The sequence below is a fragment of the Microchirus variegatus genome (assembly GCF_963457635.1).
Source record: "Microchirus variegatus genome assembly, chromosome: 4".
NCBI classification, from domain to species: domain Eukaryota; kingdom Metazoa; phylum Chordata; class Actinopteri; order Pleuronectiformes; family Soleidae; genus Microchirus; species Microchirus variegatus.
In genome coordinates, this window is record NC_139805.1 from 35,588,468 (window position 1) to 35,612,286 (window position 23,819).

The 23,819-nt window shown below is 42.4% G+C and overlaps 1 protein-coding gene across 2 annotated transcripts; it reads right to left on the reverse strand.

Annotated features, from left to right (window-relative positions):
* Positions 1 to 485: 485 nt before the first annotated feature.
* trappc8 (trafficking protein particle complex subunit 8) lies at positions 486 to 23,819 on the reverse strand. Of its 2 annotated transcripts, none has more exons than XM_083887403.1 (28): positions 23,547 to 23,819; positions 20,267 to 20,476; positions 18,306 to 18,395; positions 17,340 to 17,514; positions 17,087 to 17,240; positions 15,701 to 15,791; positions 15,361 to 15,617; positions 15,145 to 15,260; positions 14,338 to 14,488; positions 13,495 to 13,701; positions 13,266 to 13,397; positions 11,132 to 11,356; positions 10,864 to 10,969; positions 9,481 to 9,675; positions 9,242 to 9,405; positions 9,066 to 9,143; positions 7,907 to 8,015; positions 7,622 to 7,779; positions 6,561 to 6,994; positions 6,324 to 6,483; positions 6,139 to 6,235; positions 5,450 to 5,518; positions 5,298 to 5,356; positions 4,858 to 5,055; positions 4,620 to 4,721; positions 4,139 to 4,278; positions 3,362 to 3,451; positions 486 to 1,912 (listed from the first exon to the last, which is right to left on the reverse strand). In XM_083887403.1, the coding sequence occupies exons 1-28, from the start codon at positions 23,701 to 23,703 to the stop codon at positions 1,651 to 1,653; spliced, it is 4,386 nt and encodes a 1,461-aa protein (XP_083743529.1). In that variant the 5' UTR covers positions 23,704 to 23,819; the 3' UTR covers positions 486 to 1,650. The 2 variants fall into 2 exon arrangements, with proteins under 2 accessions (XP_083743529.1, XP_083743528.1); XM_083887402.1 differs by having other exon boundaries at positions 15,361 to 15,620.

The window sequence follows — 23,819 nt, forward strand, 5'->3', positions numbered from 1 at the left end:
TTAAAGAATTGAGACAGAATTCTGACTCAAATCTCAAAATTCTTCTCAGAATTGTATTATCTTAGAATTCTGGTTTAAATGAATTGATTTTTATCAAAATTCTACTATCTCTTCATTCTCACAATCTGAGAAAAAGTAAGAATTCAACTTTTTTTTGCCCTCGATTCCGTGTTAATTAAAGAAAAGAGATTTTGGTAAACTCTTTAATTTCAGAATTCTCAAAAACTCTGAGCTACTACTTGAATTCTCAGATTTTAAGTTTGAATTTAATCTGAAAAATTATTATTCTGAGATTAAAAAAAATCCAGTGTCTTAGTTGAAACTTCCAACTAGAAACTCTGAAATTCCAACATCAATGGGACAAAGTCACGGCAGCTTTAAGAACGTGAAGTCATAAAAAACATCGTCAACTCAACGTCCGACACAAACAAAGTCTGACACTTTTTTTTTCAGCATTTTCTCTTTTATGGTTTATAAGATGGGAAACTTCCACGCGTCATCAGTCCGTCACGATACATACTTACTGTGTCATTATTATTAGTTACACTTTGTATTTATTTACTTACTATTTACAACCACTTTGTTATATAAATATATTACATTGATTTCAGAAAAGCTGTCGTGTCGATGCATAATAAACAAGCGCTTTAATAACAACATGGTTTTAAAGACATAGTGGGAGGGGCCTGTGCCGAGTGGGCGGACACAATGAAAACATGAATGTAGAGAAGCTAAAGGCTAATAAAAAAAAAAGAAGAAGAAAAAGACGGAAAACTGCTGCTCAATCCGCGTTCAACACAAACGTCACACATCGTCAAATTAAAGGTACAGTGTGTCAAATTTTATTTAGCGTCACCACACTGATATTTAAACCACCGCTTAAGGTCAATATCGGAAGTTTAATAGCTAACATTAACTCACAAAGTCTGACTAGAAGTTAAGGAGCTTTAAGGACTTAAGTTAAGGACTCATTTTCAATCTCAAATTCAGACTTTTTTCAGTTTTTTTGACATCCTTATTCAGTTCGTTAGTCAAAACTCAAATAAAGCCGTTTAGTTTGTGCATTGTGGGCTAAAACATGGCGGCACAAAATGGCCGCATCCGGAGAGAAGACTTGACAAAAAACTACTTTTTTTTTAAATCTTGAATTTCTGCCAAATTCAAGCTCAATTCCACGCACTGCACCTTTAAGAACAGTCAAAGGACACACAGTGACGTGAGAGCCCTCTAGTGGTGTAATGTGACACGTGCACTCGTGACTGTGTTAAAAGACAGCAAAGCAGCAGCTTGTGTGTCCTTTCTTGACTCCATCCAGGAAGGAGGGAGCGAGGGAGGGTGCGTTTGAAATGCTGGTGTGTGGGAGGGAGGAGACGGTGGGCGGGTGGAGACAGAACGTGGAGGGTCGGAGGTTAAAAGATGATGATGATGAAGCCCTGACTCTGAGATGAGGTTTGATATAAAGTGTCCGTCTCCTCAGCTGCAACATCAGCTCTTCATTAACTCCACTTTTAAATTAGCTCATCCTTTCACGGCATCTACATCCTGTTTCCTGTTTCCTGTCTCCGACGCAGACCACGTGTGGTCGTGTGCAGAGCAGCTGGTGGACAGCGGGGACGTCCACAGCCGTCGTCGTGTCCCGTCAGCTTGTCCTCAGGCAGCCTCGTCGTTGGCGTCGTCGTCGTTGTTGTTGATGATGATGAGGGCGGGGCCGCTCGTCTGCTGACTGGTCTCGCTCAGCGCCGTCTGCGCGGCGGGTTTGGCTAGCACGCGCGGTGTGTTGAGGTTGTAGACGCCGGCGTGCAGGAAACACGCGGTGAGTGTGAGACACAGGAGCTGCCGAGGCTTCAGCTGCAGTTTGTACTGACTCTGACCGACCCACGTGAACGAGCTGTGGACGTCCACGCTGTCTGGACTGAGAGGGACGAGAGACACGGGACACTGAGACACTGAGACGTCAAAGAACCTCTGTCCAACGTTTACGAGTTTAAATTTAAAGGCACAGTACGGAAGCTCTGCCAGTAGCAGGTCAACAGGAAATGATTTAGCGTAAAAGTCTGGAAGAAACGTACGATAAAAACACACTAACGTTTTCTTTCTAGTACGTATAACGACTAAAACTAACCTTAAAGCGCGTCTTTTATTTTGTTGCCCTTTTACGTTTGTTTCCGTAGTTTTTCTTACAAAATAAGAAAAAAAAAAAAAATGCACACTTTAACGCTATCTTTCGTTTTAGTAGCCGTTCCTACAAAAATAAAATGCATGTTTTTACGTTTGTTTTAACGTTTGTTTTAGTAGCTATTCTTATGAAATGAAATATAGGCTTTTACGTTAATTCTACTAGCTATTCTTATATATATATATAATATATTCTTATATATATATATATATAAAATACCCACTTTTACGTTATCTTTTGTTGTTTATTCTTACAAAATAAAATACATGTTTTTACGTCCGCTTTAGTAGCTATTCTTTTGCTTTTGCTTTTACGTTTGCTTTTGCTTTTACGTTTGTTTTCGTAGTAATGCACACTTTTACTTTATCTTTTGTTTTAGTAGCTATTCTTACAAAATAAAATACATGCTTTTACGATATCTCTCGTTTTCATAGTTGTTCTTACAAAATAAAAAACACTTTTACGTTAATTTTAGTATATTACAAAATAAGATACAGGCTTTTTTACGTTTGTTTTAGTAGCTATTCTTACAAAATAAAATACCCACCTTTACGTTATCTCTCGTTTAGCTAGCTACTCTTACAAAGTAAAATACACGCTTTTACATTTTAGTAGCTATTCTTACAAAATAACATGCATGCTTTTATGTTCGTTTCCGTAGTTATTCTTACAAAATAAAATACATGCTTTTACGTTATCTTTTGTTTCAGTAGCTATTCTTACAAAATAAAATACATGCTATTACGTTATCTTTTGTTTTAATAGCTATTCTTACAAAATAAAATACATGCTCTTACGCTATCTATCGTTTCCGTAGCTGTTCTTACAAAATAAACAACACACTTTTACATTCGTTTTAGTAGCTGTTCTTACAAAAAGTACACGCTTTTACGTTAATTTTAGTAGCTATACAGGCTTTTACGTTTGTTTTAGTAGCTATTTTTACAATATAAAATGCATACTTTTACGTTATCTTTTGTTTTAGTAGTTGTTCTTCCAAAATAAAATACATGTTATACATTGGTTTTTTTAAATACGTTTTATATTTATCATTCCACAAACGACAGGAAGTAGCCGCATTTTCGCACAGGTGCAGGTCAGGTCGTGACGATGGCGAGGACGAAAAACATAAAAACGAATGCTAACTTAACAAATGAGTTCCCCTCATTGTCTGAAGAAACTGACCTGGTGCTTTTGTGCCGTAAGTCGATGAGGACGTCCACCTGAGCCATGGAGCAGTTACACAGAGACAGAGTCACAGGCACCAAACACAGACTGAACACAGACAAGAAAACATGACTCAGCATTTACTCCCACACTTTATACATGTTAACACGGGCTGTGATGATTCATCTAAACTATCTGTCGGTTCAGATATTGAACTCTGTCCCAGGTTTTTAAAATGTAGTAAAAGAGTGTTTTATCTCTCACAAAACTCATGTTTGAATGAATAGTTCTTAATGACGTGTAATTCATTCAAATACATTCAAACTCCCTCTGCTGGATCCTAAAGGTACTGCTTTAAATGATCGATGAGACTGCAGTGGGAACTTGTCCCAGTGTGTTTGTGTGTGTGTGTGTGTGTTCTTGTACTTGCGGCATACTGAGGACCAGTGAGGGTTTTTAACCAACAAAGTGAGGTCATTTTTACAAAGCGAGGACATTTTGGCCGGTCCTCACTTTGTTTTCATTGCAATCACTTCCTCAGGTTGTAAACATGCTATACTTCCTTTTTAACAGAGGTCCTTGATTTGGTACAAAAACCCATTATTCAGCCCTGGTGTTTCACACACTTTTTGCTCTGGGGCTCCACCTGCAGACATGTTATGGTGCTGTACCCAGTAGTTCTTGAGAGACGTAATTTGTAAAGTAGACGTTTGTAATTGTGTTGATTTATAAAGTGGAAATGCTGGTCCTCAGTATGCAGCAAGTACAAGTGTGTGTGTGTGTGTGTGTCCTCACCTGTCCTGGACAAACGTGTGTGTGTACGTCTCAGGGTAGTGCAGGTTGGTCTTGATGAGTTGGGACAGTTCTGCAGAAGGAGGAGCCAACGGAAGAGGAAGCTCCGATTTAAACTTGAGGAGCACCATCTCCTGAGCTTCCTGAAACACACACACACACACACACACACACACACACTGAGTGACATCATCAAACCAGTTCTGTGTATTCTTGTACGTGTGCCTTTGTGAGGACATGTGGTCTTGGTCCTCACAACTCACAACTCTTGGGGTTAAGACCTGGTTGTTGTAAATGGTCTGTATAGAGGACCAGTTGTCCTCATGGGGACCATGGAGACAAAACCTGGTCCTAATGAGGCAGAACCTCATTTTCTGAGGAACTGGGAAAGTTTGGGACTAAGATTTGAGTTGTGGGGATGGTTAAGGTTCGTGATAAGGCTTTGACCTGAGAAGAATCTGTGTGTGTGTGTGTGATGACGGACCTCCTTGGGCGTCAGTGACGTGGCCTCTTTGCCGATGGTCTGCAGAGACACGTGAAGCTGACCTTCTAGAATCAGCTGCTTGTTGTCTTCGACCACATAAGCCTGCAGAGAAGTGGACAAAGAGTCAAATGTCTGCACTGTCTGAAAGGACATTTTTATCCCCACTGGACATCTGGTGTCTCCTCTCTCTCTGAGCCTGAATCGTGTCGTGATGAAGTTCTTCTGCGGTTCCTCTCACCTTCCAGATGACGATGATGTTGAGGTCCAGCTCGTTGCACTTCCTCACAACGCTGCTGATGTCCTCCGAGGACGAGGCCACGCCCTGGCTCTTCGTCCTGGACGAGGACACGTCCACTCGCTGGGACTGAGACTGAGACTCCGAGGTCCGACAACAGCGGAAGAAGAAATCTCCGCAGGGCGTGGACGAGCTGATGATCTGAAACGTAGACCATCAGATATTATTATTAAGAGAGCGTCACGTTTATTATTTGTATTTGTGTTATTTTTGTCTTAGATTTCCTTTCCGAGGCCGATATTTAGGAATCAGAGGAGCTAATGACCAAGAATTCATCCTAATTTTTGTGGGAAAAAAAGTGTTTTACTGTATGTAACGCACTACAATAGCGAATGGAAACCTGAATAAATCAATAATATCAACAGTGAGAGCTTTAAATTTACCCGTTCATTCCCCAGATTCAGGTCTGCAAACGTATATTTCCCCACGGCGTTCGAGGTAGCTGCAAAACCAGACACAAACCAGACGTTAAAAAACAAACATAAAGAGCATTTTAATCTGCTCAGATTAGCAGTTTCAATGTGTTTTAGTTCACCTTGTTGTGGTTTACATCGTTTGGCCTTGAAGCAAAGCTTAGCTCGCTCTCTGCTGGTGAGTTTACAGTCTGGAAGAGAACACACACACACATAAGTTGAACTGTAGATGATGCGTGGGAAACATGAATGTGATAAACACATGAGGAGGACTTTGTAAATGAGCTCATTATCCAGAGATTTGACTCCAGATCTTGCTGGAAAACGTTTCTGAGAATGCTTTTCTGAGTCTGAGAACCTTCACATACGGTCGTGAGCTTTGGGTAACGACCTACAAGCAACGAGATTGTGAATACAGACGGCCGAAATGAGTTTTTTCTTAGAGATATTGGGGTATCAGAGTACAACTGATGCTCCTCCACGTGGAGAGGAACCAGGTTCCCAGAAGTCCCAAAGATGGACAGGTCGATCAAGACTCCTGATCCACAGAATACGTCCAGATGTCCGAGCTCATCGTTCAGTGATGAGATGTGGTTGAAAAACCAGAAGAAACATTCCAGAAGTATTTCATTTCTTACTGCTCCTGATGAGGACCAGGAGATGATTGGTGGATCTGGTTCCAGGAGGTGGAGCTGCTTTAAAAGGACTTTGCTCATGGAGCGTTCCATTTGTAGTCGCCGGAACTTGGATTTCAAACTCTTAACAACTTCACTATCCCTGATTCTAAGATGGCTTCCAACGTCAGACTCACCTTTGTCTCTGGCCGGGTTGATGCACTTGTGGAGGCACCAGTGTTTGCTGCTGCTGGAAACCTGGACGATGTGGAACTCCCGCACGCCAGATTCACTCTGAGAGGGAAAAAGAAAACGCGAGGAAATTTAAAATTTAAAGCTCCATCCTCAAAGTGACGGGGAAACCGCTGCGTGTTCTTCTCACAGCGTTGATGTTCTCCACGTCGATGAAGACCAGCGTTCCTCCGCTGCCTTTGTCCTCGGCGCTGTGATGCGAAGGAGGGTCACTGCTGCGGGACGCCGACGCCTGTACGCTCAGAGAGCGACTGGCACAGATGAACGCCGTGTGACGGATCACCCGGTGACTGAGGTACGAGAACATGAGAACATGAACGATGGAGAAATGGAAATTTAAGAAGCTGAAAAATCGTTCCACTTTTACCTGATTTTGTTTCCTTTCTCCGTGTTCTCGTAGTAGAAGAGGAAGTTGATCTCATGAACGCCCTCCAGGTCTGGTCCTCGGAGCCACAGCGGCAGCTGGACGGACTCGCCCGGCTGCAGAGTGTCGCCCTCTACTGGTATGTCCATCACGCTTGAGAGCTGCTGGAAGTGCTCGGCCGAAACCAACATCTCCGTCGCCACGGCGCCCGGCTGCGACACGGCGGCCAGCGTCTTGTACGGCGAGCAGTTCTCGGCCGAGGTCGGGCTGAGCGGCGTCAGAGGCGTCGTGGTTTGGCTGCCGAAGGTGAAGAACTGAGGGTGCGTGGACGCCACCCGCAGGCCGGTCAGAGCAACTGCGCTGACGTTACAGAACTCCACGTAAGCTTTTCTGATCTCGCCGCACAGCAGAGCGGTGGGAAACTGCAGGAAGAAAACCTGGAACATACACAAGGATACACGTGTTTATTTTATTTAAATGTGAATATTTGAAACCTTTTAAAAGTTTGTGTCATGAAAATCTTTTTTTGAAAATCTTTTTTCAAAAATTAAGTTTTCCAAAAATGCATTTTTTTTTCAAATATGCATTTTTTTTTGAACATGGATTTTTTTTAATATTAATTTTTTTTTCAAAAATGACAATTTTTCGAAAATGAATTATTTTTCGAAAATAAATTATTTTTCGAAAATAAATTATTTTTCGAAAATGAATTCCTTTTTTTTTCTTTCAGTGTTTGTTTTCTAATAATTTACTTGCCAACTCATTTTTTTGGGCAAAATCCCTGAGGGACAAGAACAAAACATTGATATTCTTTTAGGATGATTTTGCCATTTTATTCTACTTTTTGGGAAATAAATTTTAAAATTTAAAGAAATTCTTGATTTTTGACTTGCCTTTTCAAAATAAAACTCACTAATAACCCGGTCACAAATAGAAACACTAAGAAACATTGGGTGAATTTATTTTCCTTTGCAAAAAGGTTAAAGACAATTTTTTTTTTTAAAACATGAACAGATGATCGGAGATGAGTGACTGAGATGAGTGAGTGAGTGAGTGAGCTGTACCTCCATCAGGGGCATAGACTTTGTGATGACGGGATCCAGACGTCGATCTGGACCGTGTTGGACCGACATCTTGTCCTCTTTGGTCTGGTTGAGTCGTGGACCCTGGATCTTCAGGTCCTGTCTTCCACGAACCACCATCAGATCCACCGTCTTCTGGCCTGAAGGACAAAGACGCACAAATGTCGAGTCACGGACGTCTCGATACTATTTTTTCAGAGCAGCCTTAAACATGTCATGTGACTCAGTGATGGCTGCAGTGATAAAGTGAAATGTTGTCACAGTTACCGTCAACAGAGCTGGGAGCCATCTCTCCAGAAGACGCCTCAGCCAGGTTATAAACCACACCCACAATGTTCAGCTGTCCAGTTCTGTGCGGCAGCAGTCTGAGGCGGGCCTGGGGTCAAAGGTCACAGCGAGTGTTGGTAGGTCCACAAAATTTCAATAAATGTTGAAAAATGTGAATCAGTGTTTCCTAAAATCTGGAAATTATGATGTTTTGACACGTTTTGTTTTATCCACTAACGGAAATTACTCAGTTTTAATGATTTCTTTGTTAAATGGAGCAAAGAAATCAGTTTTGTCGATCTCATTTTCAAACATTAACACTTACTAAAGAAAGCCAAGTCCTTCAGAATTCATCCTCGACTTTCTGAATTACTCAGAGAGTCCAGATAAATCAGTTTATTATCATGTAATAAACAAATTAATGAACTGTATTGTTTTATATATAAATACTGTAGCTAAGAAAGTAGAACATGAGAAGAAAAGGCAAAGGTTTCAGGGGATTTTAGCTCACTAAAGAGGGACAACAAGGTTCATTGGAGAGATTTGTTCTTTCAAAATAAAAGCCTAATCAGGTAAACTTGTTAAACTTCTTTTAAAGCTTCTTTAAAGCTTTTCCCTTTCTTTGAAAGCTAAATATTTAATCTTTCAGCCTCTATAGAGAACCACAAGGTACAAACTAGAGGGGTGATAGTTGACGACTACTAATGCTCCGCGCTGAGTCCATGCGCCCACATTTTTATGCCAATTTTAAAGCAAAATTTGCATAGGCAATGAAGGCAACTTTGGACATGTGGTGTGCAGCGGTGACCTTGGAAATACGTTGAGGTCACCGATCTTCGAACTTGTTCAAGATACTTGGAAGAGGCATCCACAGTGCCAGTTTGGCAGCAATACAATAAATATTTGTCGTTATCGCGTTGACAAGCTTGAAAAGTGCCGGTTTTGGCTATTTTCCAAGTTACAAGTGCAGCTGTGACCTTGGAAAGTACGTCAAGGTCACCCATTTTTGAACACAGGAAGGTATTCATATTAGTCCGGACGGACGGAATGACGGACGGAATGAACGGTGCGAACGCTATATGCTCCGCGTCGCTCGTCGAGCGCGGAGCATAAAAATAAGAATATTTATCATAAACATTAACACAAGTAACTCTCTTACCACTTTGGTCTCCTCAGGACTCATGTGAAAGTCAGCGATGGTCTCCGTGGTGACGATGTCGTCCTCTCTCTGCGTCCCCTGTGAGAGGACAGAGGACATGAACACATGTTAATGGTGTTTTTTATCGTTAAATCAAAACAAACATAAATCAGAGAAGATGGTCCAGAGTCGCTCACCCCCAGAGCCAGCGTCTCCTCGTTGGTCACCGTCTCCGCCGATGTCTCCTCGGTCACCGTCTCCGTCGAATCAGCGGCGGTGAACCTCCAGACCAGAGACAGGTCGGACAGAGCCAGAGGAACCTTCAGAGGGTTCCTGAACGTCATCTCTACGATGATCGGTTCTGCAGAGATGAGATTTTTTACAGTCAATGTTGTTCCTCCCTTTAGATCCACACGTGTCAGCTGTAAGCCGTTACCTTCCACCACGGCCAGTGGGTGGCGCAGGTTGTCCGTCTGGCTGTTGAGGCAGCACTGCGTGGGCTGGAAGTTTCCCGGGACGATGCCTCTGTTAGCGGCGGCCACCAGCTGCTCCTCCAGGCTACACCACATGGAGGCCAAGTCCTGGTCGTACTCCTGATCCAAGGACACGTGAGTGGCCGCCTGTTTCTCCCCTGAGAGACGACAACGACGACATGAATGAAAGGCTGAAGGTTAGCTGTGTTTGGATAGAACAGCAGTGACGCGCTACGTGGTTGTGGAGAGAAAACAAGTACATGATGATCTTTGTTTGGTAAACGCATTAAGAGGATTCATCATTTCTGACTTTGTAAGAACACGTTTGTATTTGCCACTTTACACCTGATTAATCTGCACACTGCTCTTATGCTATTAAAAGAAATACAAATAATAAAAACGTAAAAACTTAAGAGCTAGAGCTAAAAAAAATGCAATTAAAATAACTAGAAATGGAAAAACTACAATTAAAAGAATTAGAACTAGAAAAAACTACAATTAAAACAATTGGAACTAGAACAATCTGCAATTAAAAGAATTAGAAAAAACTGCAATTAAAAGAAATATAACTAGAAAAAACTAGAATTAAAATAATTAGAAATAGCAAAAAACTGCAATTAAAAGAATTAGAACTAGAAAAAAATACAATTAAAAGAATTAGAAATAGGAAAAAACTGCAATTATTAGAATTTGAAATCAAAAAACACAATTAAAAGAACTAGATATAGAAAAACTGTAATTAAAATAACTATAACTAGAAAAAACTACAATTAAAAGAATTGGAGACAGGAAAAAACTACTATTAATAGAATAAAAAAATCGAAAAAACTGCAATTAAAAGAACTTGAAATGGAAAAAACAATTAAAAGAATTTGAAAAAACACAATTAAAAGAACTCTATATGTAGAAAAAAACTGCAATTAAAAGAATTTGAAATTGAAAAAACTGCAATTAAAGAACTAGAAATGGAAAAAACAATTTAAAGAACGAGAAAAAAACAATTAAAATAATTAGAAATAGAAAAAAACACATTTTAAAGAACTAGAAAAACTGTAATTAAAAGAACTAGAACTGAAGAAGAAGTGAATCTTATGAAAAAGTCTTTGGTTCCAAGAATTGGAACAAATAAAACTGGAAAAAGTTCAAGTGTGATGAGGTTTATATTTGTTTAAATTAATGTAATATATTGTGCATATTTTCTTTGTTGAATCAGTCAAACATTCATCTTCTCTGCAGCACACATATCGTCATGATCATTTAAAGATAAACATGAGTTTCTGTCTGAGATTCTCAGACTCAGTGAAGCCTGAAGGAGATCAGACGTGAACACGAGTGCAGACGTTTACCTTCAGCGAGGCGACGCTCATGTCCAAAATAAACTCTGGTGGCTGAGCTGTGGATGCAGGGCAGAGGCAGCTGTGGGAGGACCACGGTGTTTCCTCCGATCACACTCTGAGAAAGACAGAAAGACGTCAGCTGATTTTATTTCATGCATTAAAACATCAAATAATATTGGTTTAAAAGACAAAACAAGACATTTGAATACCTTGTTTTTCATCATATGACATTATATGGACCAAACTGAAGCTAACATTAGGATCTGCAGCTGCGTACCTTATAAACGTAGAGATACTCTCGGAGGAAGGCGGCCTGCTGCGTGGCCGTCTGTCTGCTGTCGTTGGTCAGGATCTGCCTGAAGGCGGTGACGGCGTTCTCCTGCTGACGCAGAGTGAAGGACTGACGGCCGATGGTGAAGTTGATGTGGTCCTCGGCCAGAGACCAGCCTCTCTCCTTATACACCTGCATGGCCTGGCAGTAACAGCGCAGAGCGTGTCTCCTCTACGACGAGAGAGAGGGGAAAAAAATAGACACGTTATTCATTCAGCACAAAACATTTCTCAAAGTGAGCTCAATGCATGTTCAAAAGAAAGAAGCAGCAAAACTGTTTTCAGCTGTGCTAACGTCATCGCACAAGGGTTTTCAAGGGTTTTCTAATCATCCATTAGCAAACACAATGTACCATTAGAACACTGGAAATGGGCCTCTGTAAACCTATGCACCAGGGATTAAAATTAACACCGTCCCGTCGTCCCGGGGACGTCATTATTTGTCATCTGGACGATCAATACTCTCTCTCGGGACGACCACGGGACGAAAGAGAATTTTGACTGACTAAATTTTTCTGTTTAAGTTTTCAACACTTTCTGTGAACCAGAACGGGTTCGCGGTCGGTGTGAAATACTTATGTGAAAAGGTAAATGGCTGCGCGCTCATGTTTGTGTTGTTCAGTGAGACGCAGAGACTGCTCCTCTCTCACTGTGCACCGCTCGAGCCGCGGCGTGGCTGTCTGCTTTGCGCGCCCGCACTGCATGTAAACATTTCATTAATGTTGACATGTTTGTTTCAATCACTGAATGAAGCCCCGCCAGGATAAGCATTGCTTGTTTATTTATTTAAAATAGATTTTTTCATACACCTCGGCTTTTTCTATACCGGGGAACAAGAGCACAAACGCGCCCCCACGTAATCAGCGCAGCGCACACATGTCCAGGTGCTGATTGAAACTCAAGTCACACTATCAAGTGCGTCATTATTATGGTTACATCGTTCTTGTCAATAAAGATGTTATATTTAGGGATCCACCGATAATTCGGCGGTCGAAACAGAGCAAGTTCACTGTGGAACATCACCTGTTAAACGATGGAAAGTCTCTAAACCAGTATGCGCAGAGAGAGAGAGAGAGAGAGAGAGAGAGAGTGAGCGAGAGAGATCAGCGCTCTTGGTCATTAGTTCATTTACTTATTTTTGTGTAGGTAATATGTTGTGAAATATGTTTAAACTTAAATAAACTACCTATACAAGTAGTTATGTCTGGTTGTATTAGTTCGTCCTGTTATTGACGTCATGCTGTCATCACCTGAAAGTCTGGCTGATTTAAAGCCTCCAGATGCAGCGGATGCAGAGCACACCAGATGCACGCGTCATTGATATCATGCGCAAATACAGATATTCGAATATTTGTGGTTTTTCAAACGTCATTTTTGAGTAATTTTGACAGCCCTAAACAGCCTCATGCAAATCTCAATGCATGGCCCTTCTCATGACGACTACAACCCACTAAAAGCAGTCACTAAATGGTTGAGTAGTGGCAGAAGGTCCGGTAGGCCACAGTTCTGTGACTGAGTGTGTTGGTTGTCATCTACAACACAACAAATCTAGTCTAGAAATAAATATATTATTATTATCAACATAATGTATTGTGTTTTCTATTATATTACCAGTAAGTAACAACTGTGTAAAAATGTAAAAAAAGATTTCCGGGACGATTCAGGACGATTCGGGACGGTTAAAAATGTTTTTCGGGACGTTTCAATTTGAGGACATTTCAGAGTGACCCCAAACTTTTAAACGGTAGACTAACTCCGCTAACATATACTTGTCATTACTGTAAAACCCGGTCAGCCGTCATGGAAACGCGTCATTCGTCAATGTGCGTTTACTTTGATGCCGTTAACCTCCATTAGCGTGCCCAGTACTACTAATTAGTGATTACAGCAGAGTAGTGCCTAGCATTATTCCCTCAATGAACTGGCGACCTGTCCAGAGTGTGACTCCGCCTTTCGCTCTACATCAGCTGAATTTTGGTCCTAACCTCCTCTGTGACTCATGTGGAGGATAAAGAAGTAGACGAGTGCAGAAAAACATGGAGCTTTTTCTTAAAGAGTGAACATCATCAACAGGAGCTCACCTGTCCTGCTTTACTGAAGCGATGACCGGCCAGAATCATGTGGAAGGCAAACTTCCGCACCATGGGGTTCCTCATGTTGATGAAGCAGTGAGCTGCCTGCTCCAACATCAGAGCGCTGCGCAGGTCTGAGTCCTGGACCAGACCAGAATCAACCATTAAAAACACACACACACACACACACACACACACACACAAAGATCAGGGATTTACAGAGACCAGGTCTCCTCACCTCACTGGTCATCTTAATAAGCAGCGTGGCAGCGTCGGAGTATTTCCCCTGACTCTTCAGAATCTCAGCGCTCAGTAACGCACATCTCTCAGCCAGCACCATGTTCTTGCAGACGTCTCTGTACGTCTGTATGGCCGTGTCCATGTAGTGAGCGGGATACGGTCGAGGAGCTCCAGCCTGAAGGAAGGCCGACACTGCGGCCATTTCCTACAAGAAGAAGGAGAAGAAGAAGAGGCGGCATAAACACATGTAGTCAATAAAGAGGCCGATTTTATGATTCAACATAAGAATTGCAGCTGATTCAGCCTGCTGTTTTAGTCATGAGTCATGTGCAGATACTAGTGCTGGGCACGTTAACGCGTGACGTCATGTTTACGTGACTCCCAATTGTTAAAATGAGTCGCTAAAGTAACGCTAAACTTTAAAAACAGGCATACGCAGTACACAGGTACGCTGGTTATTTGTTAGCGCTGCTCTTTTCCTATAATAAACAGACCGCTCCAGTTCCACTGTGGGTGTGCTAACAGCGCTATAGGAGCTAACGCAGCTAACACAGCTAACCCAGCTAACTGGTAAACGGCTCTTGGACTCCGGTGCTGCGGCACGCAAACATGACGTCCGGTCAGTCGCCATGGAAACACTTCAGGCGTCAACGTTAACGTGCCCAGTGCTAGCAGCTACATTTTACAGCAAATATTGTCCACACTAAAGCAGATAAACCAGTATGTGTGTGTGTAATTGTGGGTTCAGGACACGCCCCCAGCCTTTCAGAGCATGCCGAGAGAATGTTGTTGAATTTTACGTGAGCTGAAAACTATTTTATAAATTGTATCGTGTTCTCACCAGTGCCCCTGCAGCATACAGCATGGCCTGGTCCGACAGGAAGTCCTTCTTTGCGGTGTGGTAGCAGCTGTAGGCCAGTTCATAGTGCTGGACCAGGAAGCACAGGTCGGCCATCTTCCTGATCTGCAGCTCTGGAGCTTCTGGAGGATACCTGACACATCACAGACATGATCAGTGACACAGCGTTTATACAGCATTACCAGTGTATGCGCGTGTGTGTGTGTGTGTGTAAACTACCGTTCAAAAGTTTGGGTTCACTTATCCGTTATTTTTTTAAGGAAAAGCAATAAATAAATATCATACATTTTCACAAACAAAGCAAAATTTTGAGAAGAAAAAATTAATTTTGAGGGAAGAAAATGTGACAAAAAAAAATATTTTGAGAAAAAAACAATTATTTTGAGAAAGAAATTAGGAAAGAAAGTAACATTTTGAGAATAAAAATCAATTTTGCGAAGAATTTTTTTTTTTTTTATTAAAAAAAATATATATATATATATATTTTATTTCCTTATTTTTGAAGGAAAAGCACTTTTTTTTCCCATTGAATATGTGTCAAAAAATACACTCTATACATTGTTAATGTGGTAAAAACATTTCCAATGTTCTAATTGTGTTTGCTAATCGCATAAAAAGGCTATTGGATTAAAAAACCCTTGAAAACCCTTGTGCAATGATGTTAGCACTATAATTTCTATTCATTTTGCAACTCTTTTGATGAATAAACGTGTGACTTTCAATGTAAAACACAAAAAAATAGTATAGGTGACCCCAAACGTTTGTATGCATGACGGCGTCAGAGCTTACAAAAGGCCACAGGTGCTCTTTGGTTCACTGACGCTCTTCTCTGGAGCTTTGCCTCCTCCAAACCACTTCTTGGTGGCGGTGAAGAGAGAGCGACTCAGACCTTTCCTGGAGACCAGCTGTGGACAACAGAGACGACAGATCACGTGACGAAACATCCGATCTTCTCGAGTAGTTAGTGAACAGCTTTCAGGAACGCGAGTCAGAAGGTGAGGAAACCTGGTCGTTGAGCTGCCTGATGCTCTTCTCGACGTGCGGCAGGAGGCCTCTGGAGGTGAACTCCTGTATGAACTGCCTGATGCGGTCGTGGTCGTTCAGGGTCAGACTGGCCCCGTGGCTCCCTGCTCCTCCTGCCACGTTCTCTGGATCTCTGGCACTTTTCTTTGAGGCGCTGAGGTTGTGAAGACTCCCAGAGCTGCTGCTGCTGCCGGTGTCCATCTGCAGAGGATGGCTGTCCAGGTTGTTGGACACTGCGTCTGCTAGGAGACGGGGAAAAAGAAATATAAATATAAAACAAATGAAGATGGAGGGTAAAACAGCAGCTGTTGACGTGACTGACCTTTCTCTGTCGAGTCCTGGCCGTCCACTTCAGCTGCGTTAACGCTGTTCTCCACCGTGGCGCTGTTCACGGTCGGGTCATCGAGTGTATCCTGCAGGAAGAGTCTTATTAACACATGACTGTGATGTCATAAAAATGTCGTCCAAAATCTATCTATAAAGCAAGTTGCGCCTGAGTGTCGCTCACTGACCGTTTGTCAGATTGACCTAAGACTTTGGATATGGGTTGAGCATGACCCGATGGTGTGCATCCTTGATTTTCAAATTTTTTGGAGGAATTTTAATTTTCACTGATTTATCATGCTACTACCAGGCAGGCAGCAGCTCATCTGCAAAAAAACAAAAAGTATCTCGGAATAACTTGAAATTTACCATCATAATAGTCGGCATCGCCCTGAACAAGGATCCGTTGAAAATATTTGCAAACCTCTTAAGGAATATTTTTAATGAATTTTTGAAATTCAGGAAATGATCCATTTGCTCTGATGCACTTTGACAGTGAGCTGACTTTGGTCTCAAAAACAAAAAGTATCTCGGAATGACTTGAAATTTACCATCATAATAGTCGGCATCGCCCTGAACAAGGATCCGTTGAAAAAATATTTGCAAACCTCTTAAGGAATATTTTTAATGAATTTTTGAAATTCAGGAAATGATCCATTTGCTCTGATGCACTTTGACAGTGAGCTGACTTTCTTCAAAAAAGAAAAAGTATCTCGGAATGACCCAAAATTTACCATCATAATAGTTGGCAACGCCCTGAACAAGGATCCGTTGAAAATATTTGCCAAGCTCTAAAGGAATAATTTTAATGAATTTTTGAAATCCAGGAAATTATCTATTTGCTCTGATGCACTTTGACAGTGAGCCGACTTTCTTCAAAAAAACAAAAAGTATCTCGGAATGACTTGAAATTTATCATCATAATAGTCGGCATCGCCCTGAACAAGGATCTGTTGAAAATATTTGCAAAGCTCTTAAGGAATAATTTTAATGAATTTTTGAAATTCAGGAAATGATCCATTTGCCCTGATGCACTTTGACAGAGAACTGACTTTCTTCAAACAAAAGTTAGTTACATTTGCGTTGTGCCTAATGAGGTTGCACAGTGTTTGTATTATTTTAGCCTTTACGTTCCTTATCGTGCATTACCATAACTGAAACATTTTCTTCAGCTCCCACTATAGGAATACATACGTCCTACTGGCAATGCACTAGTTTGACAAAAACGTCATAAATAAGTATTTCGCCAAAATTTGACAAAAAAAGTCCTAGGCGTTTAAAAGTGTTTTATTTTATAGCTAATGACACACGACCGAGCTCAGTGACTGCACATACGTACATGGACGAGGTTACAGTGGTTATACAGTGGTTATACAGTGGTTACCTGGCTGTGCAGGTTGTTCCTGTGCAGGTACTGACTCCACGGGTCGGGAATCTGCTCGTCCTCCTCACTGGAGTTGGTGCGAGAGTTCATCTTCAGCAGGTAGCAGCCCTGAGGACCATATCTCTGCTTCATGTCTTCATACACCGTGTCTGCCCTGGAGAGGAGAAACAAACAAACAGACGTCATGGAATATTTTCCCACACTGACGAACGATTGATTAAATAATAATAATAGTATTTAGACATTTATTTACTTCTGTTCGTCGCCCTCGCTCGTGTCGTGCAGGAGGACGTAGTACTTGAGCGTGTTGGGGATGAACCACTTGGGATTGGTGCACTCTCCGCTGTGCTGAACCCGGTGCTGCTCGTTCGAAAGTTTCAAGAACTGCTCCATGGGAACAGCTTCGGTGGAAGAGACCACCAGCAAACCTGGTCACCACCGAGTCAAGGACACACAACTGTAAACCATGTGTGATTTGTGGCACGGTTGACATTAAACTCAAGGACCAATTCCCTCAAATTCAAGGGTCAAATGTGCAGACACCGCCTAAGATGGGCTTAAAATGCGGACTCTGACTGCATTCCCAACTCTATAGTAGTATTAGTCCTTGGAGTACTCTTCAATTTTCATTTTTCAAGTTTTATTTGAGCTTTTTTGGATTGAATTCCTTATACATTTGTTTGAGGTTGTTTTACGGCTTAAAACTGTGCTGAATTTCCCAGTTTTGGGGTCAGTCTGTGGGGACCTATGGCTCCAGGGCTGCAGGATCCAGATCTAGACCTGATACTATAATATAACTAATACTACTACTACTAACAATAACAATAAGAAGAAGAATAAGAAGAACTTGTCCTACTAACTTTGTCCTCCCTTTGCAAGTAACTGCGACTCCTGAGCTGCAGGATCCACATCAGGTATGATGTTATTACAATTCAATTAAGATTAAAACAAATTTGAGTATATTTTTTATAGGCCTACCCCACTTTATGGTGCTAAACAAACATAATTTCAATTGATTTAAATAATAAGGTTTGTAGGGTTTATCCGTCTGTGTATCTGAGTTTAAACCATTAAGATGATCTGCTTCTTACTTTAATCCCAAACAGCTATGAACTAACTCGTGATTAACTATTAATTTGTTTTGTTTTGTAGTCATTTAAAGTGCAGGAGACTCAAAATGATGGCGCAAATGGTGTTTTGCGTCACGCATGAAGGATACAGGCGAGGTAGTGGTTGAGGAACTCGTGGTCAGAAGCAGGCATCGACTGCAGGAAGTTCTCCCTGTAGGTTTCAAACCAGGGCGTGGTCGCTGCAAACACACAGACAGACGGACGGACAGAAAATACAAACATGAGAAACTGTTTAAAACTCAAAAAAACACCCGCTTTCAGTTAATAACCGTGTTGACGTCTGTCGATCAGTTGAGAAGTTGTGTCACACAATAGACGAGAAGCATGAGCTGCCAAGTGAGATGGACAGTTTTAGTGTTTAGTGTGCTTTTCACGACTTTTTCTAACAGGACGATAAACAGACTCCGAGACATTTGGTGCAGTCTGTCTTTCTGCGTTTGTGCATCATTCAAAAAGTAAAAGATTAGCTGATTCCTAACTGCAAACCCTTTCATCTGACAGGTTACCTTTGTAGGATGATTTTTTTTTGGGAAGGAATTAGGTTACAGGAGGAACAAACAGCCTTTGGCTTAGATTTCATGCTCTCTGAGTGCTTTCCCTATGTTATTATTTATTATCAAGATTATTCTCCACAAAACAAGGTCACTAAAATAAATATAAATATAAAAGCGCCCATGCATTACTGGATGTAATAAAACTACGACTCTTCATGCGTGCAAATAGAAAGCAGGGCTACAACGATCAATTGATTATGAATAGACTCATGCTGCGCAAAAGGTTAACGCACGTAAAAACGCACGACACGTTCCCATGACGACTGAACGGAAATAGACGCGTATGACGTCGTGTTTACGTGCCGCGACAACGGAGTCCAGGCACCGTTTACCAGTTAGCTGCATTAGCTCCTTTTAGCGCCATTAGCGTGCCTACAGTCGAACTGGAGCGGTCTGTTTATTAAAGGAAAAGAGCAGCGCTAACAAATAGCCAGCATACTTGTGTACTGCGTATGTGTGCCTCTGTTTTTAAAGTTTAGCGTTACTTTAGAGACTCATTTTAACAATCGGGAGTCGCGTAAACATGACGTCACGCACATCTTTTTCCGGTCAGTCGTCATGGAAACGCGTTGTGTGTTGACACGTTAACGTTTAGCACTAGAATCAACTACTAAATGAATCACAGACAGTTCAGGAAGTTCTACGAGCTCTGGAATCTGAACATTTTCTGGTTTCTTAACAAAAGAATTATGAATTATAATGAATCATTTTGGTTTGCAGACAAAACATCATCATTTTGAGGTTCGATCGACCATTTTAGGGACCAAGCAGTCGATCGGTTAATCAAGAAAATGAAAAACAGATGAATCAGTTATGGAAATAAAAGAAAATGAGAATTAAATATCCATGTTTTTCCAACAGGCAAGAAAATAAACAAAGAAAAACGTATTTGTAATATTAAATTAAAACAAAATTACATGTTGTACAATGATGAAATCTGAGATTGTAAATAATAAAAATCCATCTCTCATTTTTTGAGATTAAATTTTAAGAGCCAGGGAAAGACAATTACAACCACCTGAGATTTAATCAAGAATCAACAACCACCCTGTAACAAGAACCGGGGGAAATCCACAAAACACTGCAGCTACAGGAAACTAGAGGAGGAAGAGGAGGAGGAGGAGGACGAGGCGGAGGAGCGTGACTATCACCAGATACCTGTGCACTGCTCGTTCATGCTGACCTCCAACAGTGTCTCTCTCCAGGCACTGTACCATGGCATGCTAGCTTTAAAAAAGTGATCTGACAGGTGGGAAGCAGAGTGTCACGGCTGACGTTAGTAACAACAAGGTTTACAGGCGATTAAAGACAGAAAATATAAACAGGGAGAGGAAGCAGAGAACTGATCTGACACAGTTAATAAGGGCCTTACATTTGATCAAAACACATGGATTCTGGTAAATGTTGCTAATGCTGACCAAAATAACTATTGACAAATTTAAGGTTCCAATGTCATGAATCCACAATCATGGACTCCAGCTCCAGTCCTTACTTACCGCTGAAGTTGAGGTCGTAGTCTCCGGCCGTGACGGCGTTGGTGACGGCGCCCTCTTGCGGTTGACAGGACAACACCACCTCATTGAGCAGCCGTCGCTGCGTGGGACTCAGCGCCGCAGACGCCGCGCTGGGGCTCGTCGCCAGGTTGTTGACACAGATGCGGAGGTTCTTCACGACCTGCACCTGGTTGTTGGGATCCCGGATGTGACCTGGAGGAGACGCATGGGCAACGCAACGGGTTCAGTCTGGACAAACATCATCAACATATGGTGTCGTGTAGAATGCTTGGATTGATACGCGCAGTTTGTTGTATGCACAAAACTCTCGCAAGACCAACGCTACCACACGATAGTCTAATGCTATCCCATGATAGTCCAACGGTACCCCACAATAATCTAACGATAACACGTGATGGTCTAACGCTGTCCCACGATGGTCTAGATCTACCACACAATGGTCTAACGCTACCACGATAGTTTACCGACCTCACTACAGTCTACTGCTACCACACAATAGTCTAACGCTACCACACGATGGTCTAGCTCTACCACACGATAGTCTAGCTCTACCACATGATGGTCTAACGCTACATCGCGATAGTCCAACACTACCCCACGATAGCAGAACGCTACCACACGACAGTCTAACGCTACCACACAATGGTCTAGCTCTACAACACGATGGTCTAACGCTAGCACGATAGTTTACCGACCTCACTACAGTCTACTGCTACCACACAATAGTCTAAGGCTACCACACGATGGTCTAGCTCTACCACACGATGGTCTAACGCTACCACACGATAGTCCAACACTAGCCCACAATAGCAGAACACTACCACACGACAGTCTAACGCTACCACGATAGTTTACCGACCTCACTACAGTCTACTGCTACCACACAATAGTCTAACGCTACCACACGATGGTCTAGCGCTACCACACGATGGTCTAGCTCTACCACACGATGGTCTAACGCTACCACACGATGGTCTAACGCTACCACACGATAGTCCAACACTAGCCCACAATAGCAGAACACTACCACACAATAGTCTAACGCTACCACACGATGGTCTAGCTCTACCACACGATAGTCTAGCTCTACCACATGATGGTCTAACGCTACATCGCGATAGTCCAACACTACCCCACGATAGCAGAACGCTACCACACGACAGTCTAACGCTACCACACAATGGTCTAGCTCTACAACACGATGGTCTAACGCTAGCACGATAGTTTACCGACCTCACTACAGTCTACTGCTACCACACAATAGTCTAAGGCTACCACACGATGGTCTAGCTCTACCACACGATGGTCTAACGCTACCACACGATAGTCCAACACTAGCCCACAATAGCAGAACACTACCACACGACAGTCTAACGCTACCACGATAGTTTACCGACCTCACTACAGTCTACTGCTACCACACAATAGTCTAACGCTACCACACGATGGTCTAGCGCTACCACACGATGGTCTAGCTCTACCACACGATGGTCTAACGCTACCACACGATGGTCTAACGCTACCACACGATAGTCCAACACTAGCCCACAATAGCAGAACACTACCACACGACAGTCTAACGCTACCATGATAGGTTACCTACCTCACTACGGTCTACTGCTACCACACAATAGTCTAGTGTTACCACGCAATGGTCTAGTGTTACCACGCGATGGTCTAACGCTAAATCACGATAGTCCAACACTACCCCACAATAGTAGAACTCTACCACACGACAGTCTAACGCTACCTATGACAGGTTACCTACCTCAACAGTCTAGCTCTACCACACAATGGTCTAACACTACCACACAATGGTCTAGCTCTACCACACCATGGTCTAACAGTACCACACAATGGTCTAACAGTACCACACAATGGTCTAACGCTACCACACAATGGTCTAACGCTACCACACGATGGTCTAGCTCTACCACACAATGGTCTAGCTCTACCATACGATGGTCTAACGCTACATCACGATAGTCCAACACTACCCCACAATAACAAAACACTACCACACGACAGTCTAACGCTACCACGATAGTTTACCGACCTCACTACAGTCTACTGATATCACACAATAGTCTAACAGGTACCCCAGGATAGTTTTACTACCCCACTAAGGTCTAATGCTAGCTCACGATAGTCTAACGCTACCTGAGACGTAGCCTGAAAACCAAGCAGTGTTGCCGTACACACACAGAACTTTGAAATTATAATAATAATAACATGAAAAAAAGTGTTATACATAGACTTTCATGACAGATTATTTACATAAAGCTTAAATAATCAGGAGAAGAAGAAATCTTGCCAGGGCCCCATCCACACTGAAACACAACCAAATGTAAACAATCGTTTTCTTTTCATAATTTCGAAAAGGTTTTTCCGTAAAACAGAGTATGGTTTCAGGAAACGTCTTCATCCACATGAAACCGTCCAAAGTGACTGTAAACTGTGTAATCCATGTGCCAGGCCAGATGAAGATGATGTCAATGCCATAACAAAACAGATTAATGTGACGTCATCATTTTCCAAAAGTAGGTTCTCAGGCAAAGGTGGTGTTTTGAGATGTTTACACTCTGAGACCAGTTGTTTTTGTTGTTGTTTTTAATAAAAAAAGATGCTCTTCGGTGGCAATAAGACGTCGTTTCCGTGTCGATAAAACCCCCGATACAAAATAATAATAACAACAAGGTGGTGTTGGTGTGGACAGCCCCTCAGTGTGGACCATATTGATCCGCATCAAACTCACAAAAACACTAACAGACAAGAGGATTAGCTGGGTTCAGTGTTGGCTAACAGCCCTGTCACAACTGCTCATGTCAACTTTTACGCAACAGTCCTTTAACACTGACAACAATGTGCTGACTGTGTCCATGTATGAACCATAGGTGTGGACTGTGGCTAAAGCCCGTTAGCCACTTAGCTCCCTGTCGGCTAACTTGTTGTTCGGTGTGACAGCGCACAAACAGAATGATTAAAGTGTCACTTCTCGGGGACCTGGTGGTCAGGTGTCTCCCGGTCTTCTCTCGTGTCAAGTGTGTGGACATGCTAGCCCCGCTCCTGTCCACACACAGCTGCTGCTTAGTCACACTCCAGTGCTGTCTGCTGCTAGCCAAGTGCTAGCGCAGAGCTAACGTCGGCTGCTAGTGCTACACACACACACCTCCGGCTAAAGATGCTAGCTGCCACATACCGGTTCTCAGGGTTTGTGACAGCGGGGACACGGACGCGGGTGTGAGGGCGTGAGCGGCCTTACCTTCGGACGTCAGTCTGCAGAAAGGCCGCAGCAGCTCGGCGAAAGTCAAGTTGTTCTTGCGAGTCACTCTCTCCGCTTCGTCGCTGCACAGGACGGCCACCATCGGGACGAACGAGTCCTGGACGAACTCCTGGACGGACTGTACACACTGCGCCATGTCGGTGTCCGGCGTCAAAGCGGCTAAACACGGGGACGAGTGTGTGGGGGGGTTGGGGGGAGATGCGCTACTATACCGTAAAAGCCTAAATCCTTAAGACTATTTCATTGCGAGAG

What these genes read in the sequence shown, in the direction of transcription:
- trappc8 (XM_083887402.1), bottom strand. Translation starts at nt 23,703, where the DNA reads ATGGCGCAGTGTGTACAGTCCGTCCAGGAGTTCGTCCAGGACTCGTTC. An exon ending in GCTTCAGTAAAGCAGGACAG is followed by an intron (nt 11,357 to 13,265) that starts GTGAGCTCCTGT and finishes CTCTCGTCGTAG; the next exon opens with AGGAGACACGCTCTGCGCTG. An exon ending in TGAGCGTCGCCTCGCTGAAG is followed by an intron (nt 9,676 to 10,863) that starts GTAAACGTCTGC and finishes GTCGTCTCTCAG; the next exon opens with GGGAGAAACAGGCGGCCACT.